The sequence below is a fragment of the Salmo salar genome, chromosome ssa07, assembly GCF_905237065.1.
Source record: "Salmo salar chromosome ssa07, Ssal_v3.1, whole genome shotgun sequence".
Lineage (NCBI taxonomy): Eukaryota > Metazoa > Chordata > Actinopteri > Salmoniformes > Salmonidae > Salmo > Salmo salar.
The window spans coordinates 2,205,059-2,228,388 of record NC_059448.1 but is presented as its reverse complement, the minus strand read 5'-3'; the positions used below and the strand labels follow the sequence as shown (position 1 = coordinate 2,228,388).

The 23,330-nt window shown below is 49.1% G+C and overlaps 1 protein-coding gene across 1 annotated transcript; it reads left to right on the top strand.

The window, feature by feature from the left end:
• Positions 1 to 4,858: 4,858 nt before the first annotated feature.
• On the top strand, positions 4,859 to 22,975 carry LOC106608413 (E3 ubiquitin-protein ligase Topors). The gene is made up of 11 exons (XM_045722571.1): positions 4,859 to 5,036; positions 5,564 to 5,742; positions 8,001 to 8,052; positions 8,381 to 8,732; positions 12,744 to 13,051; positions 14,268 to 14,435; positions 14,602 to 14,745; positions 15,156 to 16,513; positions 20,798 to 21,734; positions 22,491 to 22,507; positions 22,864 to 22,975. The coding sequence occupies exons 2-11, from the start codon at positions 5,567 to 5,569 to the stop codon at positions 22,973 to 22,975; spliced, it is 3,624 nt and encodes a 1,207-aa protein (XP_045578527.1). The 5' UTR covers positions 4,859 to 5,036; positions 5,564 to 5,566.
• The last annotated feature ends 355 nt before the right edge of the window (positions 22,976 to 23,330 follow it).

The window sequence follows — 23,330 nt, the reverse complement described above, 5'->3', positions numbered from 1 at the left end:
CCATTAGTTCCTGCCAAAGCAGCAGCTACTCTTCCTGGGGTCCAGCAACATTAAGGCAGTTTATACATTTTTAAACATGACATTACATTTACAGATTTCACAACACACTGTGTGCCCTCAGGCCCCTACTCCACCATTACCACATATCTACAGTACTAAATACATGTGTATGTATAGTGCGTATGTTATTGTGTGTGTGTGTGTGTGTGTGTGCATGCAATTGTCTGTGCCAGTGTTTGTGTTGCTTCACAGTCCCCGCTGTTCCATAAGGTGTTTTTTAATGTTTTTTTAATCTAATTTTAATGCTTGTGTCAGTTATTTGATGTGGAATAGAGTTCCATGTAGTCATGGCTCTATGTAGTACTGTGTGCCTCCCATAGTCTGTTCTGGACTTGTGGAACTGTGAAGAGACCTCTTCTGGCATGTCTGCATGGGTGTCCGAGCTGTGTGCCAGTAGTTTAGATAGACAGCTCGGTGCTTTCAATACTTCTCATAAATAAAAGTAGTGATGAAGTCAATCTCTCCTCCACTTTCAGCCAGGAGAGATTGACATGCATATTATTAATATTAGCTCTCTGTGTACATCCAAGGGCCAGCCGTGCTGCCATGTTCTGAGCCAATTGCAATTTTCCTAAATAATTTTTTGTGGCACCTGACCACACGACGGAACATTAGTCAAGGTGCGACAAAACTAGGGCCTGTAGGACCTGCCTTGTTGATAGTGTTGTTAAGAAGGTAGAAACTAGGGTCTGTAGGACCTGCCTTGTTGATAGTGCTGTTAAGAAGGTAGAAACTAGGGCCTGTAGGACCTGCCTTGTTGATAGTGTTGTTAAGAAGGTAGAAACTAGGGCCTGTAGGACCTGCCTTGTTGATAGTGCTGTTAAGAAGGTAGAAACTAGGGCCTGTAGGACCTGCCTTGTTGATAGTGTTGTTAAGAAGGTAGAAACTAGGGTCTGTAGGACCTGCCTTGTTGATAGTGCTGTTAAGAAGGTAGAAACTAGGGCCTGTAGGACCTGCCTTGTTGATAGTGTTGTTAAGAAGGTAGAAACTAGGGTCTGTAGGACCTGCCTTGTTGATAGTGTTGTTAAGAAGGTAGAAACTAGGGCCTGTAGGACCTGCCTTGTTGATAGTGTTGTTAAGAAGGTAGAAACTAGGGTCTGTAGGACCTGCCTTGTTGATAGTGCTGTTAAGAAGGTAGAAACTAGGGCCTGTAGGACCTGCCTTGTTGATAGAGTTGTTAAGAAGGTAGAAACTAGGGTCTGTAGGACCTGCCTTGTTGATAGTGTTGTTAAGAAGGTAGAAACTAGGGCCTGTAGGACCTGCCTTGTTGATAGTGTTGTTAAGAAGGCAGAGCATCACTTTATTATAGACAGACTTCTCCCCATCTTAGCTACTACTGCATCAATATGTTTTAACCATGACAGTTTACAATCCAGGGTTACTCCAAGCAGTTTAGTCATCTCAACTTGCTCAATTTCCACATTATTTATTAGAAGATTTAGTTTAGATTTAGGGTTTAGTGAATGATTGTATTTTTCCCCAGGCCTTGTCCAGGGTCCTGCCCCATCCAGGATTTCTTCCCAGGTCCAGTCATCTGGCCCACGCTGCTTGGTCCTTTGGTGGTGGGATCTTCTATCACGGTCGTCAAAATGAATGGACCAAGGCGCAGCGTACTTAGAGTTCCACATGTTTAATAAATAAGAAACTCACCAAAAACCAATACAGAAGAAAACGAAACGTGACGTTCTGGCCTGCTACACAAAAACAAGATCCCACAACTAAAGGTGGAAAAAAGGCTGCCTAAGTATGGTTCCCAATCAGAGACAACGATAGACAGCTGGAACCATACTAGGAACCATACTCGGCTCAACACATAGAAATACAACATATAGAATGCCCACCCCACACCCTGACCTAACCACATAGAGAAACAAACCCTCTCTCTGAGGTCAGGGCGTGACAGTACCCCCCCCCCCCCGGCCGCAAACCTGAACCTATAGGGGAGGGTCCGGGTGGGCATCTATACTTGGCCGCGGCTCTGGTTCGGGGCGTAGCCTCCACACCGCCCGCTGATCCCCCCGCTTCTGTGTCGCCGGAGGAACCAGACCGTGGATCATCGCCTGAGGCTCTGAACTGCCGACCGAAGACTCGGGGCTGCGGACCGCCGCTGAAGGCTCGGGTCTGCGGACCGTCGCTGAAGACTCGGGGCTGCGGACCGCCGCTGAAGACTCGGGGCTGCGGACCGCCGCTGAAGACTCGGGGCTGCGGACCGCCGCTGAAGGCTCGGGGCTGCGGACCGTCGCTGGAGGCTCCGGACTGGGGAGACGCACTGAGGACCGAGTGCTCAAAGCAGGCTATGGAGGCCTACAGGAGGAAGAGTGCGAGGAGCAGGCACAAGACGTACTGGGCTATGGAGGCGCACTGGAGGTCTGGAGCTTGGGGCTGACACACCCCATCCTGGCTGGATGGATAATCTCGCCGAGCACGGACGGAGCGCTGGTACAGGACGAACTGTGCTGCAGGGGGGTACCGTGCGTAGAGCTGGCGCAGGATAACCTGGGCCGAAGAGCCGCACTGGAGACCAGGAACGCTGAGCCGGCACACTTCTTCCTGGCTGCCGGCCAACTCTAGCACGGCAACGGTGAGGAGCTTGCACCGAGCGCACCGGGCTGTGAGTGCGCACTGGCGACACAGTGCGCATCACGGCATAACACGGTGCTTGCTCGGTCACTCGCTCCCCACGGTAAGCACGGGGAGTTGGCTCAGGTCTCCAACCTGACTCTCCCCATGTGCCCCACCCCCCCCAAAAAGAATTGGGGCGCTGCCTCTCGGGATTCCGTTGTTTCCTTGCCTGTTCCTCCCAGTATCGCCGTTCCGCTTTCGCTGCCTCTATCTCCTCTTGCCCAACCACCTGTACATAGCCCATCTGTAAACAGCCCATCCAATCTACCTCATCCCCATACTGTATTTATTTATCTTGCTCCTTTGCACCCCAGTATCTCTACTTGCACATTGATCTTCTGCACATTCTACCATTCCAGTGTTTAATTTCTATATTGTAATTACTTTGCCAACATGGTCTATTTATTGCCTTCTCCTCTCTTATCCTACCTCATTTGCACATGCTGTATATATATTTTTCTACTGTATTATTGATTGTATGTTTTGTTTATTCCATGTGTAACTCTGTGTTGTTGTATGTTGTCAAACTGCTTTGCTTTATCTTGGCCAGGTCGCAGTTGTAAATGAGAACTTGTTCTCAACTGGCCTACCTGGTTAAATAAAAGTGAAATAAAATAAAAAATTTAAAAAAAGACTCCAGGCTGTAATCACTGCCGAAGGTGCTTCAACAAAGTATTGAGTAAAGGGTATAGTTTTATCCAAAAAAGCATAACTTTTTTTTATGTTGACCTATTTCTATTTTTCATTCGCTGTTTTCCCCTTTCCACCTCTGAGGAGCCTCCACTGTTTAATTACTATAATTTATAGTTTCCTCCTCATATTGTAGTTACCTCCACACACCTAGACTATTGACGGATTCAAGACAAAGTCGTTTTTATTATTTAATTTTCAGCACAGGCCAGCTCCTGTAACGACGCTTTGAAACGAGCGTCAGTGACATCGTTAAAACACTCGGGAAGCCTAAATTCCATCACTATCGGGAAACTGGACCCAGCTCTGAAATCGAACAATTACATGACAATTTGCTCATTTCTAAATGGGGAATTGTACGTGTAATTCTAAGAAGGCAAGATTAAATCGTTTCTACCAACAACAACAAATGTGAACTCAATAAATCAAAGATAAACCTCTTCCTTGTAACTCATTTGGTGTGCAAAGCCAGGGTTGTGGGTTCGATTCCCACTGGGGGCCAGTACTATATATATATATATATATATATATATATATATATATATTATTTTTTTTTAAATGCATGAAATGAAATGTATTCACTACTGTAAGTCGCTCTGGATAAGAGCGTCTGCTAAATGACTAAAATGTAAAATGTATGTTCCCTGGCCATGAGTAAAGCGGTGCGGCTGTGCGGCTGCGCGGAGGGAAAGTCCTCCAGTATCCCATAATCCTCTTGGTTACCGATTAGCGCTCTGCTTTCCGATTCAGAAATTAACAACTTTGCTAAACTCGCCGATATCCTACCTACCGATATTTTACAATTTCTAACTTTTCTTTAGGTCTGAATTCGCCGTAATGTCGTCGGATAGCTAGCTGACGAGCGACACTAACGGATTTCGGTGGTAACGCGAACCGGAGATCTCTACAGGGATTCCAGTTGTCAGGTAGGAAGAGAAGACGTTAGCTAACTATGCTAGCTGGCTAACGTTACCCGGGCTAGCCTGTCAGCTAACTATCAACCTCTTTTTGTTGTTGTTTCGTTTGATTATCATTATTGGTGCTAACTAGTGATGCTGCTAGATCTGGTCGCTTAAAAACACAATAATAGACAATTTATGGTTGATCTGAAAATGGATTCCAGTTGTCAGGTAGGAAGAGAAGACGTTAGCTAACTATGCTAGCTGGCTAACGTTACTCGGGCTAGCCTGCCAGCTAACGAGCTAGCTATCAACCTCTTTTGTTGTTGTTATTGTTTGATTATCATTATTGGTCCTAGTTAGTGATGCAGCTACCTAGCTATCTTTGTAGCTAGTGAGTGACTGAACCAGGGTACTGATGGTTAGCATTCAGGGTTGGCTAGCTAGCTAGCTAACTAACTGGACAGACACGGAAGCGGAAGCAGCACGGCGTTACCAAAGCCAGCTGTGAAGTATATATATATATATATATGTGTGTGTGTTAGATCTGGTCGCTTATTAAAAACACAATAAGAGACCCTTTATGGTTGATCTGAAAATGTGTTTCTGAGGCACCGTATGGGTGGTGTGACGCAATGCGGAGCCTCGGTAGGTACGGAGAGGCCAAGTTGAACTCTGAACCGCATCGCCGTGAGCCTCTCAAATGTTGTTAACAACGCGGAGGAGGCTCTGTATAGTTACGCGTTGACATGGTGAGGGTTGACGGTAGGTGAAAAACACAAACCTTGCTATCTTGACAACTTCCTTCAGTGTTTTTCCAGTGACAACACGTTTGGCTTCGGTCTTCCGTTTTAACACGGTTGTTCGGAAGACGCAGATAGCAAACGAGCAAATGTACTTGACTTTTAACACAAACAAGCGCTGTAAACATGGAACTATGTCCGTGTGGGAACCCTATAAAATTGTGTATCAATTTAACCTTTAAAAAAAAAAATATATATATTCTTATGTTTCCAAACCCATACCCCAAGCGATGCCTGTTTATTGTTCAGACCCAAGCGTTTCAGCCTTCGTCCAATGACTCATATGTGTAATGTAATGGAACAGAGAGTCACGGTGAAGGGTTAGGCCCTAGACTAACCCACTGGTAACATGTTCATTGACTCACGTCCTCATAGTAGGCTAACCTACATTCATCTCAAACTTACATACATGCGCTGTAGCAAAAATGTTTTCCAATTGATGTGTCTGGGAGGTGTATCGACTGACTGACAACTTCCCCCCCCCTCTAGAAGATGACCCCTACCAAGATGAAACTGCGTGTGCGGAGGAGGGAGAGCGGAGGAGGAGGTGGTCAGGAACAGGAAGAGACCTCTAAGGCTTCCTCTCAGTCGGTTTCGGCCGAGGCGTCTCCTGACTCCAAATGCCCAATCTGTCTGGACCGCTTCAACAACATGTCTTATCTGGACAGGTATTAGGATCCCAATTAGCCTGCTGCCGAGGGTTCCTGGGGTCCCAAACGGGAGGGTTCCTGGGGTCCCAAATGGGAGGCAGGAGGCTTCCTGGGGTCCCAAACGGGAGGGTTCCTGGGGTCCCAAACGGGAGGGTTCCTGGGGTCCCAAACGGGAGGGTTCCCGGGGTCCCAAACGGGAGGGTTCCTGGGGTCCCAAACGGGAGGGTTCCTGGGGTCCCAAACGGGAGGGTTCCCGGGGTGTCCCAAACGGGAGGGTTCCCGGGGTGTCCCAAACAGGAGGCAGGAGGCTTCCTGGGGTCCCAAACAGGAAACAATAAATAAAGTGCATAATATACATATCACTACATTTTACATTACAATTTATCCATTCCCACAGCTAGTGCAGCGAGACACCCACATATTACATATACATAATACAATGCAAAATGCATTTAATACTGTTTTGTTTCCCAGCCTCTGTTCTGGACCTGGGAACTGTGAAAACAGACCTCTGGTTGCATGTCTTGTGTTGTACAGATGAGTGTCTGAACTGTGTTGCCATACTGCTTGAACAGACCCGTTTTTGGTTACCATCAACGCCTCACAACAAAGACCAATTGTGATGCAGTCAATCTCTCCTGAACTTTGAACCAGGAGAGATTGACATCCGTGTCATTGACGTTTGCCATCCGTGTACATGTAAGTGCAATCAATACGCGCTTCTAAGTTTTGGACCAACTGCCGTTTTGCGTAAGTCCTTCTTTGCCGCACCTGAATGTAACAGTGTAGCTTCCGTCCCTCTCCTCGCCCCCCCTAACTGAGCTCGAACCAGGGACCCTCTGCACACACCAACAACTGCCACCCCACGAAGCATCGTTACCCATCGCGCCACAAAAGCCGCGGCCCTTGCAACGCAAAGGGGAACAACTACTTCAAGGTCTCAGAGCGAGTGACGTCACTGATTGAAACGCTATTAGCGCGCACCACCGCTAACTAGCTAGCCATTTCCACATCGGTTACACCACCGCTAACTAGCTAGCCATTTCCACATCGGTTACACCACCGCTAACTAACTAGCCATTTCCACATCGGTTACACCACCGCTAACTAGCTAGCCATTTCCACGTCGGTTACACCACCGCTAACTAGCTAGCCATTTCCACATCGGTTACACCACCGCTAACTAATTAGCCATTTCCACATCGGTTACACCACCGCTAACTAACTAGCCATTTCCACATCGGTTACACCACCGCTAACTAGCTAGCCATTTCCACATCGGTTACACCACCGCTAACTAATTAGCCATTTCCACATCGGTTACACCACCGCTAACTAACTAGCCATTTCCACATCGGTTACACCACCGCTAACTAACTAGCCATTTCACATCGGTTACACCACCGCTAACTAACTAGCCATTTCCACATCGGTTACACCACCGCTAACTAGCTAGCCATTTCCACATCGGTTACACCACCGCTAACTAACTAGCCATTTCACATCGGTTACACCACCGCTAACTAACTAGCCATTTCCACATCGGTTACACCACCGCTAACTAGCTAGCCATTTCCACATCGGTTACACCACCGCTAACTAGCTAGCCATTTCCACATCGGTTACACCACCGCTAACTAGCTAGCCATTTCCACGTCGGTTACACCACCGCTAACTAGCTAGCCATGTCCACATCGGTTACACCACCGCTAACTAGCTAGCCATTTCCACATCGGTTACACCACCGCTAACTAGCTAGCCATTTCCACATCGGTTACACCACCGCTAACTAGCTAGCCATTTCCACGTCGGTTACACCACCGCTAACTAGCTAGCCATTTCCACATCGGTTACACCACCGCTAACTAGCTAGCCATTTCCACATCGGTTACACCACCGCTAACTAGCTAGCCATTTCCACGTCGGTTACACCACCGCGAACTAGCTAGCCATGTCCACATCGGTTACACCACCGCTAACTAGCTAGCCATTTCCACGTCGGTTACACCACCGCTAACTAGCTAGCCATTTCCACGTCGGTTACACCACCGCTAACTAGCTAGCCATTTCCACATCGGTTACACCACCGCTAACTAGCTAGCCATTTCCACGTCGGTTACACCACCGCGAACTAGCTAGCCATGTCCACATCGGTTACACCACCGCTAACTAGCTAGCCATTTCCACATCGGTTACACCACCGCTAACTAGCTAGCCATTTCCACGTCGGTTTAGGATGTCGCCCCTTTTCACCTGTTTCTTCATTACCTGAACAGGTGCCTCCATCGCTTCTGCTTCCAATGCATACAGGAGTGGAGCAACAACAAGGTATGTGCGTGTCCCCCAATTAGCACCCTATTTCCCTATGTAGTGCACTGCCTTTGATCAGACACCTATACGTCCCAAATACCATCCTATTCCCTATGTAGTGCACTACCTTTTGATCAGACCCCAATACGTCCCAAATAGCACCCTATTCCCTATTTAGAGCACTACATTTTTTGTGCACAGAGCAAGTACTAGGCTAGACTTTTGTGTGTGTTTTATAATATCATTGCTCTGAGTAGCATTTTGATTACTGAAATGATGGACAAACCGATTTGCCCTCTGGGATGAATAAAGAATCTGCGGTGTTATTTCTGATCCTGATCTTCAGGTGGAGTGTCCGCTGTGTAAGCAGCCGTTCTCCTCCATCCTTCACTCGATCAAGGCCCAGGACAACTTTAAAGAGTTCACTCTCAGACCACCACCTGTTCCTGCGGAGAACGGAACCGCAATGATCGCAGCTGCCGAAGCAGCAGCAGCCGCTGCCTTGGTGACCGCCAGGGTAGGTGGTAGTCATGGAGAACGAAGGAGGACGCGGAGAAGAGGAGGAGGACAGGGGAGAGGAGGGAGAGAGAGGAGACAGTCAGGACGACTGTGGAGAGGGAGGGGTCTGTCTTCTGAACCTCCTCTCCCTCCTCTTCATCCTCCTCTTCTACCCAGGCCCGAGGATGGAGGGATGAGAGGTAACCTTGTCTTTTAATCCTTAGGTGTGATTTGTTGTTACCTTTTTTGAGGAATATTTTGGAAAGATGTATTTTCATTCATATTTTTAAGTGGTCTTTTGTTTTTTTTTACCCAAATAAATTAAATTCAGTGCCTGAGGTTGGTCTAGACTAGGGTACCTTCATCTGTAGGGGTTATATACCACCCCAGTGTGGGTACCTTCATCTGTAGGGGTTATATACCACCCCAGTGTGGGTACCTTCATCTGTACGGGTTATATACCACCCCAGTGTGGGTACCTTCATCTGTAGGGGTTATATACCACCCCAGTGTGGGTACCTTCATCTGTAGGGGTTATATACCACCCCAGTGTGGGTACCTTCATCTGTACGGGTTATATACCACCCCAGTGTGGGTACCTTCATCTGTAGGGGTTATATACCACCCCAGTGTGGGTAGCTTCATCTGTAGGGGTTATATACCACCCCAGTGTGGGTACCTTCATCTGTAGGGGTTATATACCACCCCAGTGTGGGTACCTTCATCTGTAGGGGTTATATACCACCCCAGTGTGGATACCTTCATCTGTACGGGTTATATACCTCCCCAGTGTGGGTACCTTCATCTGTACGGGTTATATACCACCCCAGTGTGGGTACCTTCATCTGTAGGGGTTATATACCACCCCAGTGTGGGTACCTTCATCTGTAGGGGTTATATACCACCCCAGTGTGGGTACCTTCATCTGTAGGGGTTATATACCACCCCAGTGTGGGTACCTTCATCTGTACGGGTTATATACCACCCCAGTGTGGGTACCTTCATCTGTAGGGGTTATATACCACCCCAGTGTGGGTACCTTCATCTGTAGGGGTTATATACCACCCCAGTGTGGGTACCTTCATCTGTACGGGTTATATACCACCCCAGTGTGGGTACCTTCATCTGTAGGGGTTATATACCACCCCAGTGTGGGTAGCTTCATCTGTAGGGGTTATATACCACCCCAGTGTGGGTACCTTCATCTGTAGGGGTTATATACCACCCCAGTGTGGGTACCTTCATCTGTAGGGGTTATATACCACCCCAGTGTGGATACCTTCATCTGTACGGGTTATATACCTCCCCAGTGTGGGTACCTTCATCTGTACGGGTTATATACCACCCCAGTGTGGGTACCTTCATCTGTAGGGGTTATATACCACCCCAGTGTGGGTACCTTCATCTGTAGGGGTTATATACCACCCCAGTGTGGGTACCTTCATCTGTAGGGGTTATATACCACCCCAGTGTGGGTACCTTCATCTGTAGGGGTTATATACCACCCCAGTGTGGATACCTTCATCTGTAGGGGTTATATACCACCCCAGTGTGGGTACCTTCATCTGTAGGGGTTATATACCACCCCAGTGTGGATACCTTCATCTGTAGGGGTTATATACCACCCCAGTGTGGGTACCTTCATCTGTAGGGGTTATATACCACCCCAGTGTGGGTACCTTCATCTGTAGGGGTTATATACCACCCCAGTGTGGGTACCTTCATCTGTAGGGGTTATATACCACCCCAGTGTGGATACCTTCATCTGTAGGGGTTATATACCACCCCAGTGTGGATACCTTCATCTGTACGGGTTATATACCACCCCAGTGTGGGTACCTTCATCTGTAGGGGTTATATACCACCCCAGTGTGGGTACCTTCATCTGTAGGGGTTATATACCACCCCAGTGTGGGTACCTTCATCTGTAGGGGTTATATACCACCCCAGTGTGGGTACCTTCATCTGTAGGGGTTATATACCACCCCAGTGTGGGTACCTTCATCTGTACGGGTTATATACCACCCCAGTGTGGGTACCTTCATCTGTAGGGGTTATATACCACCCCAGTGTGGGTACCTTCATCTGTAGGGGTTATATACCACCCCAGTGTGGGTACCTTCATCTGTAGGGGTTATATACCACCCCCAGTGTGGGTACCTTCATCTGTAGGGGTTATATACCACCCCAGTGTGGGTACCTTCATCTGTAGGGGTTATATACCACCCCAGTGTGGGTACCTTCATCTGTACGGGTTATATACCACCCCAGTGTGGGTAGCTTCATCTGTAGGGGTTATATACCACCCCAGTGTGGGTACCTTCATCTGTACGGGTTATATACCACCCCAGTGTGGGTACCTTCATCTGTAGGGGTTATATACCACCCCAGTGTGGATACCTTCATCTGTAGGGGTTATATACCACCCCAGTGTGGGTACCTTCATCTGTACGGGTTATATACCACCCCAGTGTGGATACCTTCATCTGTAGGGGTTATATACCACCCCAGTGTGGGTACCTCAGCCTGTAGGGGTTATATACCACCCCAGTGTGGGTACCTTCATCTGTAGGGGTTATATACCACCCCAGTGTGGGTACCTTCATCTGTACGGGTTATATACCACCCCAGTGTGGGTACCTTCATCTGTAGGGGTTATATACCACCCCAGTGTGGGTACCTTCATCTGTAGGGGTTATATACCACCCCAGTGTGGGTACCTTAATCTGTACGGGTTATATACCACCCCAGTGTGGGTACCTTCATCTGTAGGGGTTATATACCACCCCAGTGTGGGTACCTTCATCTGTAGGGGTTATATACCACCCCAGTGTGGGTACCTTCATCTGTAGGGGTTATATACCACCCCAGTGTGGGTACCTTCATCTGTAGGGGTTATATACCACCCCCAGTGTGGGTACCTTCATCTGTAGGGGTTATATACCACCCCAGTGTGGGTACCTTCATCTGTAGGGGTTATATACCACCCCAGTGTGGGTACCTTCATCTGTAGGGGTTATATACCACCCCAGTGTGGGTACCTTCATCTGTAGGGGGTTATATACCACCCCAGTGTGGGTACCTTCATCTGTAGGGGTTATATACCACCCCAGTGTGGGTACCTTCATCTGTAGGGGTTATATACCACCCCAGTGTGGATACCTTCATCTGTAGGGGTTATATACCACCCCAGTGTGGGTACCTTCATCTGTAGGGGTTATATACCACCCCAGTGTGGGTACCTTCATCTGTAGGGGTTATATACCACCCCAGTGTGGGTACCTTCATCTGTAGGGGTTATATACCACCCCAGTGTGGGTACCTTCATCTGTAGGGGTTATATACCACCCCAGTGTGGGTACCTTCATCTGTAGGGGTTATATACCACCCCAGTGTGGGTACCGTAGCCTGTAGGACATACAGTTCCTGATGTTTAGGCCGAGGTATGTATAGTTTTCTGAGCTGATGTTTAGGTCGAGGTATGTATAGTTTTTTGTGTGCTCCAGGGCAACGGTGTCTAGATGGAATTTGTATTCGTGGTCCTGGCAGCTGGACCTTTTATGGAACACAGTCTTACTGAGATTTACTGTCAGGGCCCAGGTCTGTCAGGGCCCAGGTCTGACAGGGCCCAGGTCTGTCAGGGCCCAGGTCTGACAGGGCCCAGGTCAGTCAGGGCCCAGGTCTGTCAGGGCCCAGGTCTGTCAGGGCCCAGGTCTGTCAGGGCCCAGGTCTGTCAGGGCCCAGGTCTGTCAGAATCTGTGCAGAAGATCTAGGTGCTGCTGTAGGCCCTCCTTGGTTGGGGACAGAAGCACCAGATCATCAGCAATCAGTAGACGTTTGACTTCAGATTCTAGTAGGGTGAGGCCGGGTGCTGCAGACTGTTCTAGTGCCCTCGCCAATTCATTATATATATGTTGAAGAGGGTGGGGCTTAAGCTGCATCCCTGTCTCACCCCACGGCCCTGTGGGAAGAAATGTGTGTATTTTTTTGCCAGTTTTAACCCCACACTTGTTGTTTGTGTACATGAATTTTAAAACGTCGGATGTTTCCCCCCCCCCCCCCCCAACACCATTTTCCATCAATTTGTATAGCAGACCCTCATGCCAAATTGAGTCAAAAGCTTTTTTCTCTCTCTCTCTCTCTCTCTCTCTCTCTCTCTCTCTCTCTCTCTCTCTCTCTCTCTCTCTCTCTCTTTCCCCCTTTCCTCTCAGGAGAGATGGATGGAGAGGACCCGGGGGTCATCTTTGATGGGCTGACGGGGGCGTCCGCGCCCCCACCTCACGATCGAGGGGTGCAGCGTCTCATGGTGCGCCTGGCCGTCAGGCGACGATCTCAGAGAGAGGGCCGCTCCGTGAGACCGCTCCGACCACGGGAGATGCTCGCTTTCCGCCGGGCGCTCTACCGCAGTGGCGTTCGTGTCAGGAACGCCCGCGGGGGCTGCGAGAGGCCCCGTGACATCACTGCGGCGTTTTACCAGCGGAACCCGGTGGCTCTCCATAGACTCCTCCCCTGGTTACAGGTGTGTTTGTGTGGTTACAGATGCTGTTTCCACTTACAGTGCGTCGGAAAGTTGTTGTTGCCATCCTGTACCTGTCCCGCAGGTGTGATGTTCGGATGTACTGATCCTGTACAGGTGTTGTTACACGTGGTCTGCCACTGCGAGGACGATCAGCTGTCCGTCCTGTCTCCCTGTAGCGCTGTCTTAGGCGTCTCACAGTACGGACATTGCAATTTATTTCCCTGGACACATCTGCAGTCCTCATGCCTCCTTGCAGCATGCCTAAGGCACGTTCACGCAGATGAGCAGGGACCCTGGGCATCTTTCTTTTGGTGTTTTTCAGAGTCGGTAGAAAGGCCTCTTTAGTGTCCTAAGTTTTCATAACTGTGACCTTAATTGCCTACCGTCTGTAAGCTGTTAGTGTCTTAACGACCGATCCACAGGTGCATGTTCATTAATTGTTTATGGTTCATTGAACAAACATGGGAAAACAGTGTTTAAACCCTTTACAATGAAGATCTGTGAAGTTAATTGGATTTGTATGAATTATCTTTTGAAAGACAGGGTCCTGAAAAAGGGACGTTTCTTTTTGTGCTGAGTTTACAATACTCATTGACTAAACATTCCGATTTATTATGAATCACAATAATACTTTCGTACAGGGACCTAATTAAAAATCTGAATTCTGTTTGCCTCTTCAGAAAGATTCAGGAAATTTGTATCACTGATGTGTTCTGTTCATGTCTTATGATCAACTTGGGAAAATTAATTTTCAATACATTTAGTTGATTCCCTACTAAGTTCAATGCATTTAGTTGATTCCCTACTAAGTTCAATACATTTAGTTGATTCCCTACTAAGTTCAATGCATTTAGTTGATTCCCTACTAAGTTCAATGCATTTAGTTGATTCCCTACTAAGTTCAATGCATTTAGTTGATTCCCTACTAAGTTCAATGCATTTAGTTGATTCCCTACTAAGTTCAATGCATTTAGTTGATTCCCTACTAAGTTCAATGCATTTAGTTGATTCCCTACTAAGTTCAATGCATTTAGTTGATTCCCTACTAAGTTCAATGCATTTAGTTGATTCCCTACTAAGTTCAATGCATTTAGTTGATTCCCTACTAAGTTTAATGCATTTAGTTGGTTCCCTACAAAGTTCAATACATTTAGTTGATTCCCTACTATTAGACACCCCTAACCCTTGACCTATGACCCTTGACCCCTGGTTACAGCGGGAGCTGACGGTGCTGTACGGCGCCCACGGCTCATTGGTCAACATCGTCCAGCGCATCATCACCTCGCGAATCACACGTCACGACATGGAGGGAGGGGGTGGGGCCATCCAGGACGAACTCCGTCCCTTCCTGCTGGCGAGGACTGATCACTTCCTTCACGAGCTTGTGAGCTCACACACACACACACACACACACACACACACACACACACACACACACACACACACACACACACACACACACCCTCTCCCTAAACCAATCACGCACTCACTCACACCCTCACTAACCCTTGTGTGTGTGTGTGTGTGTGTGTGTGTGTGTGTCCCTCCAGATCAGTTTTGCACGTTCCCCTCTCAGTATGGAAGTGTATGACCAGCTGTCCATCTACGACCCTCCAGCGCCGTCCTACGAGGACAGGATGACGTCATCATCTAGCGACACTGACGACTCCGTCATCGCCATCTCGGATGAAGAGGTTTTTTTTAAAATATTTTTTTATTACTACTACTTTTTAAATAGTTGTTTTACCCCTTGAGAGAAGAGTTGGTGAGTAAGCATGTCATTGTACTGTGGACACATTTCCTCTCAGGAATATGTCTGTGTCTGTCTATCTAGGAAGGAGGAAGTAAGATATTTCCCCTCAGGAATATGTCTGTCTGTCTATCTAGGAAGGAGGAAGTAAGATATTTCCCCTCAGGAGTATGTCTGTCTGTCTGTCTGTCTATCTAGGAAGGAGGAAGTAAGAAATTTCCTCTCAGGAATATGTCTGTCTATCTAGGAAGGAGGAAGTAAGAAATTTCCTCTCAGGAATATGTCTGTCTGTCTATCTAGGAAGGAGGAAGTAAGAAATTTCCTCTCAGGAATATGTCTTGTCTGTCTATCTAGGAAGAGGAAGGAGGGTCGGAGGGAGAACGAGAGAGACGGCCGTTGTCCGTAGCAGGAAGTAGCGCTCTGAGCCAATCTGCTTGGGACGGTGAAACACCAGGACCCTCCTACTCTACAGCTAAGCCGTCCCAATCCCCCATGCCGCTGTCGATCAGCCCAGGGGGGCGGGACTGTGGTCCAGCGGGGGCTAATCAGAATCCTGCTCAGGACACGACAGCGGCAGGAGATGGAGAGAGGGTTGAGGAAGGAGGAGAGGAAGAAGAGGGGGAACAATGTATGATAGTAGGGTTTGTTAAAGCCATGGCTGAGAGAACTCCTGAACTGGTCCAACTCTCCTCTGACCCCTCAGACGAAGAGGGGGAGAAACAGGAGAAGAAAGAGACTGTTCCACAAACGGCGTTAAACCCTCTCTCTCTCGTTATCCCTCCCCTCTCCACTCCTGTTCCCCCCATCGCTCTGTTTACAAACGCCAGCACAGAGAGACAGGGAGGAGGGGGGGAGAGACAGGGAGGAGGAGGGGAGAGACAGGGAGGAGGAGGGGAGAGACAGGGAGGAGGAGGGGAGAGACAGGGAGGGGAGAGAGGAGTGGGAGTTAGCCATCTAGACAGAGGGAGAGAGCAGGTAGAAGAGAGACTCCTCTATTGCCCTCTAGGGGAGAGGAGGGAGGGCAGACACCGAGAGCGGTCCTGGTCAGGGTCGCGGTCTAGAAGCAGACATCGGTCACGGTCCGGTCGATCCAGGAGTTCTGAACGGAGCTGGTCAGCACGGAGCCCCGTGTCCGTACGGAGCGATGACAGCAGCCAGGAACGGCGCCGGAAGAGACGGGCGAGAGGGCGAGAGAAAAGGAGACGGGTGAAAGGAAGAGGAAGAGATTCCCACGACAGAGGATCCTGTAGACAACGCAGGAGAGAGACCAGTGGAGGAAGTGAGAGGAGCAGAGGTAGAGAGAGAGAAAGGATTCCATATGAACCAGCCAGGTCACAATATTCTAACACGGGAATATTCTTCAGTCTGGAAAACAGCGTCTTATCCCATTCCCCGTCCTTATCCCGGAGTAGCCAGCAAGGACCAGAATCTCCTAGGGAACACCAGCATTCCCGGTCCTCCGACAGCCTCTCTTCCTCCAGCTCCCTGTCCCATCTCTCTGCAGACAGACAGCATTCCCGACGTTCCCCGCGCTCCGACAAGCCGGGAGGGAAGAGGAAATACAAGACACGGCATCTGGAAGACCCTTCCTGGGAGCCGCCCAGCTCTGCACGGACACGGATGGGGAGAGGCGGGGAGCGAGAGAAGGGGAGAGGCGGGGAGCGAGAGAAGGGGAGAGGCGGGGAGCGAGAGAAGGGGAGAGGCGGGGAGCGAGAGAAGGGGAGAGGCGGGCAGCGAGAGAAGGGGAGAGGCGGGCAGCGAGAGAAGGGGAGAGGCGGGCAGCGAGAGAAGGGGAGAGGCGGGGAGCGAGAGAAGGGGAGAGGCGGGGAGCGAGAGAAGGGGAGAGGCGGGACAGAGGGCACCGCTAGCTTCCGGAAGAGCGGCGGCAGTCTGGAAGAGAGGTGAGGAGGACTGGGGCTTGGAGAGGGGCTAGTCTATACCATAACATACTGGGGAAATGTCACCTCATTCCTTATACAGCGCCTTCAGAAAGTATTCAGACCCCTTGACTTTTTCCACATTTTTGTTACATTACAGCCTTATTCTAGAATGGATGAAGTAAAAACATTTCCTCATAAATCTACACACAATGCCCCATAATGACAAAGCGGAAACAGGTTCTTTTGAAATTTTTGCATAAAAAAATACAAAATTTAAAATATCTTATTTCTATAAGTATTCAGACCTTTTACTATGAGACTCTAAATTGAGCTCAGGTGCATCCCTGTTTCCATTGATCATCCTTGAGATGTTTCTACAACTTGATTGGAGTCCACCTGTGGTAAATTCAATTGATTGGACATGACTTGGAAAGGCACACACCTGTCTATATAAGGTCCCACAGTTGACAGTACATGTCAGAGCAAAAACCAAGCCATGAGGTCGAAGGAAATGTCCGTAGAGCTCCGAGACAGGATTGTGTCGAGGCACAGATCTGGGGAAGGGTACCAAAACATTTCTGCAGCGTTGAAGGTCCCCAAGAACACAGTGGCCTCCATCATTCTTAAATGGAAGACGTTTGTAACCACCAAGACTCTTCCTAGAGCTGGTTGCCCGTCCAAACTGAGCAATCGGTGGAGAAGGGCCTTGGTCAGGGAGGTGACCAAGAACCCGATGGTCACTCTGACAGAGCTCCAGAGTTCCTCTGTGGAGATGGGAGAACCTTCCAGAAGGACAACCATCTCTGCATCACTCCACCAATCAGGCCTTTATGGTAGAGTGGCCAGACGGAAGCCACTCCTCAGTAAAAGGCACATGACAGCCCACTTGGAGTTTGCCCAAAGGCATCTAGAGGACTCTCAGATCATGAGAAACAAGATTCTCTGGTCTGATGAAACCAAGATCGAACTCTTTGGCCTGAATGCCAAGCTTCACGTCTGGAGGAAACCTGGCACCATCCCTATGGTGAAGCATGGTGGTGGCAGCATCATGCTGTGGGGATGTTTTTCAGCAGCAGGATTGAGGCAAAGATGAATGGAGCAAAGTATAGAGAGATCCTTGATGAAAACCTGCTCCAGAGCGCTCAGGACCTCAGACTGGGGCGAAGGTTCACCTTCCAACAGGTCAACAACCCTAAGCACACTGCCAAGACAACACAGGAGTGGCTTCGGGACAAGTCTCTGAATGTCCTTGAGTGGCCCAGCCAGAGCCCAGACTTGAGCCTGATCTAACATCTCTGGTTTGACCTGAAAATAGCTGTGCAGCGACGCTCCCCATCCAACCTGACAGAGCTTGAGTGGATCTGCAGAGAAGAACGGAAGAAACTCCCCAAATACAGGTGTGCCAAGCTTGTAGCGTCATACCCAAGAAGACTCGAGTCTGTAATCGCTGCCAAAGGTGCTTCAACAAAGTACTGAGTAAAGGGTCTGAATACTTATGTAGATGTGATATTTCAGTTATTATTTTTAATAAATTAACAATTTTGAAAAACCTGTTTTTGAATAAGGCTGTAACCGAAATAAAATTGAAAAAAGTCAAGATGTCTGAATTCTTTCTGAAGGCACTATATAGGGCACTACTTTAGACCAGAGCCTTATGGGTAGTGCACTACTATAGACCAGAGCCCTATGGGGTAGTGCACTACTTTAGACCAGAGCCTTATGGGTAGTGCACTACTTTAGACCAGAGCCCTATGGGGTAGGGCACTACTTTAGACCAGAGCCCTATGGGGTAGTGCACTACTATAGACCAGAGCCCTATGGGGTAGTGCACTACTTTAGACCAGAGCCCTATGGGGTAGTGCACTACTATAGACCAGAGCCCTATGGGGTAGTGCACTACTATAGACCAGAGCCCTATGGGGTAGTGCACTACTTTAGACCAGAGCCCTATGGGGTAGTGTACTACTATAGACCAGAGCCCTATGGGGTAGTGCACTACTATAGACCAGAGCCCTATGGGGTAGTGTACTACTTTAGACCAGAGCCCTATGGGGTAGTGCACTACTATAGACCAGAGCCCTATGGGGTAGTGTACTACTTTAGACCAGAGCCCTATGGGGTAGGGTACTACTTTAGACCAGAGCCCTATGGGGTAGGGCACTACTTTAGACCAGAGCCCTATGGGGTAGTGTACTACTATAGACCAGAGCCCTATGGTGTAGTGCACTACTTTAGACCAGAGCCCTATGGGGTAGTGAACTACTTTAGACCAGAGCCCTATGGGGTAGTGTACTACTATAGACCAGAGCCCTATGGGGTAGTGTACTACTATAGACCAGAGCCCTATGGGGTAGTGTACTACTATAGACCAGAGCCTTATGGGGTAGTGCACTACTTTAGACCAGAGCCCTATGGGGTAGTGCACTACTATAGACCAGAGCCCTATGGGGTAGGGCACTACTTTAGACCAGAGCCCTATGGGGTAGTGTACTACTATAGACCAGAGCCTTATGGGGTAGTGTACTACTTTAGACCAGAGCCCTATGGGGTAGTGCACTACTATAGACCAGAGCCCTATGGGGTAGTGTACTACTTTAGACCAGAGCCCTATGGGGTAGTGTACTACTATAGACCAGAGCCCTATGGGGTAGTGTACTACTTTAGACCAGAGCCCTATGGGGTAGTGTACTACTTTAGACCAGAGCCCTATGGGGTAGTGCACTACTTTAGACCAGAGCCCTATGGGTAGTGTACTACTTTAGACCAGAGCCCTATGGGGTAGTGTACTACTATAGACCAGAGCCCTATGGGGTAGTGTACTACTATAGACCAGAGCCCTATGGGTAGTGTACTACTATAGACCAGAGCCCTATGGGGTAGTGTACTACTATAGACCAGAGCCCTATGGGGTAGTGCACTACTTTAGACCAGAGCCCTATGGGGTAGTGCACTACTTTAGACCAGAGCCCTATGGGGTAGTGTACTACTTTAGACCAGAGCCCTATGGGGTAGTGAACTACTTTAGACCAGAGCCCTATGGGTAGTGCACTACTTTAGACCAGAGCCCTATGGGGTAGTGTACTACTATAGACCAGAGCCCTATGGGGTAGTGTACTACTATAGACCAGAGCCCTATGGGGTAGTGCACTACTTTAGACCAGAGCCCTATGGGGTAGTGCACTACTTTAGACCAGAGCCCTATGGGTAGTGCACTACTTTAGACCAGAGCCTTATGGGTAGTGTACTACTTTAGACCAGAGCCCTATGGGGTAGTGTACTACTTTAGACCAGAGCCCTATGGGGTAGTGCACTACTTTAGACCAGAGCCCTATGGGGTAGGGCACTACTTTAGACCAGAGCCCTATGGGGTAGGGCACTACTTTAGACCAGAGCCCTATGGGGTAGGGCACTACTTTAGACCAGAGCCCTATGGGGTAGTGCACTACTTTAGACCAGAGCCCTATGGGGTAGTGTACTACTTTAGACCAGAGCCCTATGGGTAGTGCACTACTTTAGACCAGAGCCCTATGGGGTAGTGCACTACTTTAGACCAGAGCCCTATGGGGTAGTGTACTACTTTAGACCAGAGCCCTATGGGGTAGGGCACTACTTTAGACCAGAGCCCTATGGGGTAGGGCACTACTTTAGACCAGAGCCCTATGTGTAGTGCACTACTTTAGACCAGAGCCCTATGGGGTAGTGCACTACTTTAGACCAGAGCCCTATGGGGTAGGGCACTACTTTAGACCAGAGCCCTATGGGGTAGTGCACTACTTTAGACCAGAGCCCTATGTGTAGTGCACTATGTAGGGCAGGGGTATTCACCTCTTACCCCACGAGGTCCAGAGTTTGCTGATCTCTGTTCTACCTGATAATGAACTGCACCCATCTGGTGTCCCAGGTCTAAATCAGTCCCTGATTCGAGGGGAACGATGTAAAAAAAAAAAAAAAAAAAGGGTGGTTTGAGGGGCTAGGGTGCTATTTGGTACACATCCACTGTTGGTTTTTATTCCTAACAAACGTCTCCTGTAGTGTGTTCTGACTAGGTATGTCATTTCTGACTCCGTCTGTCTTTGTCTTGTCTTTTTGTGTGTCCGTCCGTCCGTCCGTCCCCAGTGTGAAGAAGAGGAGACGTCATTCCCGCAGCCCAAGTGTTGAAATCATCTATGAAGGGGTGACCGTGACCGCTGTTAGCCCTTTACCAATCAAACACAACCACAAACGCCGGAGAAAACAACGTCACTACCTCACCCTCCAACACTCTCCCATGGTCATCACTATAGACAGCGACAGCGACAACAAACACACGGTCCAAACGTCCACGCTGGAAGATGACTGCGCTCTGGATTTATCTGACCGTTCTCTGACCGTGCCTGGTCTTCCGCTAGGCGATCACAACCTGGACACGGGGGTTGATATCAGCGATTTTGCGGTCGATATTCTCGACCGTTCTCTGAGCGTTTCGGACCGTAACTCGGACATCGACCACAATGACGTCATCGACCGTGAAACGAATGTCGACGACGACTGTGCGGTTGGCCTTTCTGTCAACGTCAAGGAAGGTCATGTTCTCCACCAGGTCAATCTGAGCTGTGACCCTGGGGTCGCGACCTCTGACTCTCGTCTCCTAGCGACCATCCTACAGGACCTGGAACACATCACGCTCCCTAACCTGACCTTTTTCCCCAACCTGAACCCAGACCCTAACCACAGCCGTAATTCAACTACACCGGACCACAGGGAGATCGCCAGGCCGGCCAGAGAGATCGCACCGACTCATTGGTCCTCTGAGGGAGAGAACGCCAGGCCGGCCAGAGAGATCGCACCGACTCATTGGTCCTCTGAGGGAGAGAACGCCAGGCCGGCCAGAGAGATCGCACCGACTCATTGGTCCTCTGAGGGAGAGAACGCCAGGCCGGCCAGAGAGATCGCACCGACTCATTGGTCCTCTGAGGGAGAGACTAACTTCAACAGCCCTGTTTCACCTACAGCCAATCACTCTCCGAGTTCTGAATCATTCACAGACTACCACCCTGCTAGTCCTATATCTCCTGTAGGTCACCCTGCTAGTCCTATATCTCCTGTAGGTCACCCTGCTAGTCCTATATCTCCTGTAGGTCACCCTGCTAGTCCTATATCTCCTGTAGGTCACTCTGCTAGTCCTATATCTCCTGTAAGTCACCCTGCTAGTCCTATATCTCCTGTCGGTCACTCTGCTAGTCCTATATCTCCTGTCGGTCACTCTGCTAGTCCTATATCTCCTGTAGGTCACCCTGCTAGTCCTATATCTCCTGTCGGTCACCCTGCTAGTCCTATATCTCCTGTCGGTCACCCTGCTAGTCCTATATCTCCTGTCGGTCACTCTGCTAGTCCTTCTCCGTAGGTCACCCTGCTAGTCCTATATCTCCTGTAGGTCACCCTGCTAGTCCTATATCTCCTGTAGGGCACTCTGCTAGTCCTATATCTCCTGTAGGTCACCCTGCTAGTCCTATATCTCCTGTAGGTCACTCTGCTAGTCCTATATCTCCTGTAGGTCACTCTGCTAGTCCTATATCTCCTGTAGGTCACCCTGCTAGTCCTATATCTCCTGTAGGTCACTCTCCTAGTCCTGTAGGTCACCCTGCTAGTCCTAGATCTCCTGTAGGTCACCCTGCTAGTCCTATATCTCCTATAGGTCACTCTGCCGGTCCTGTAGGTCACTCTGCCGGTCCTGTAGGTCACTCTGCCGGTCCTGTAGGTCACTCTGTAGGTCACTCTGCCGGTCCTAGATCTCCTATAGGTCACTCTGCCTGTCCTGTATCTCCTATAGGTCACTCTGCCGGTCCTGTAGGTCACTCTGCCGGTCCTGTAGGTCACTCTGCCGGTCCTGTAGGTCACTCTACCGGTCCTGTAGGTCACTCTACCGGTCCTATAGGTCACTCTGCCGGTCCTGTAGGTCACCCTGCTAGTCCTATATCTCCTGTAGGTCACTCTGCTAGTCCTATATCTCCTGTAGGTCACCCTGCTAGTCCTATATCTCCTGTAGGTCACCCTGCTAGTCCTATATCTCCTATAGGTCACTCTGATAGTCCTGTACATCACAACTCTAGTGCAGTATCACCCGTTGTCCACCATTCTGACAGTCCTTTATCATCACCCATAGCTGGTTCTATATCGGTAGAAAACCCCTGCTTACCTTCTAGCACTGGATCATCTGTATCGGCCAGTCCTGTGTCGGCCAGTCCTGTGTCGGCCAGTCCTGTGTCGGCCAGTCGTGATCAGGAGGGGCCTAACGCAGTATACAGCGCTGACTGATCACCTGGACACACACACACACACACACACACACACACACACACACACTACTACACGAACTACCCCACACACACACATACACATTCTGGCACAGTCACCATCTGAATATGCTGAGGTTGTTTAACCGTTCGTTATTTGATTAAAAACCTGTTGTCTTCTACCAAGATGGACTCGTGAATGAAACTATCTTTCTGCAGAAGAAAAAAATCTAATAGAAATAAAATCACATTTGACGATCATTTTCTTTTCTCTTGTTACGTTTGATCAATTTCAGGTGCAGCGTACTGCATTTTCAGTACAGTATTTTCAGTACAGTATTTTCAGTACAGTATTTTGCCACTTGCTACACGTGGGC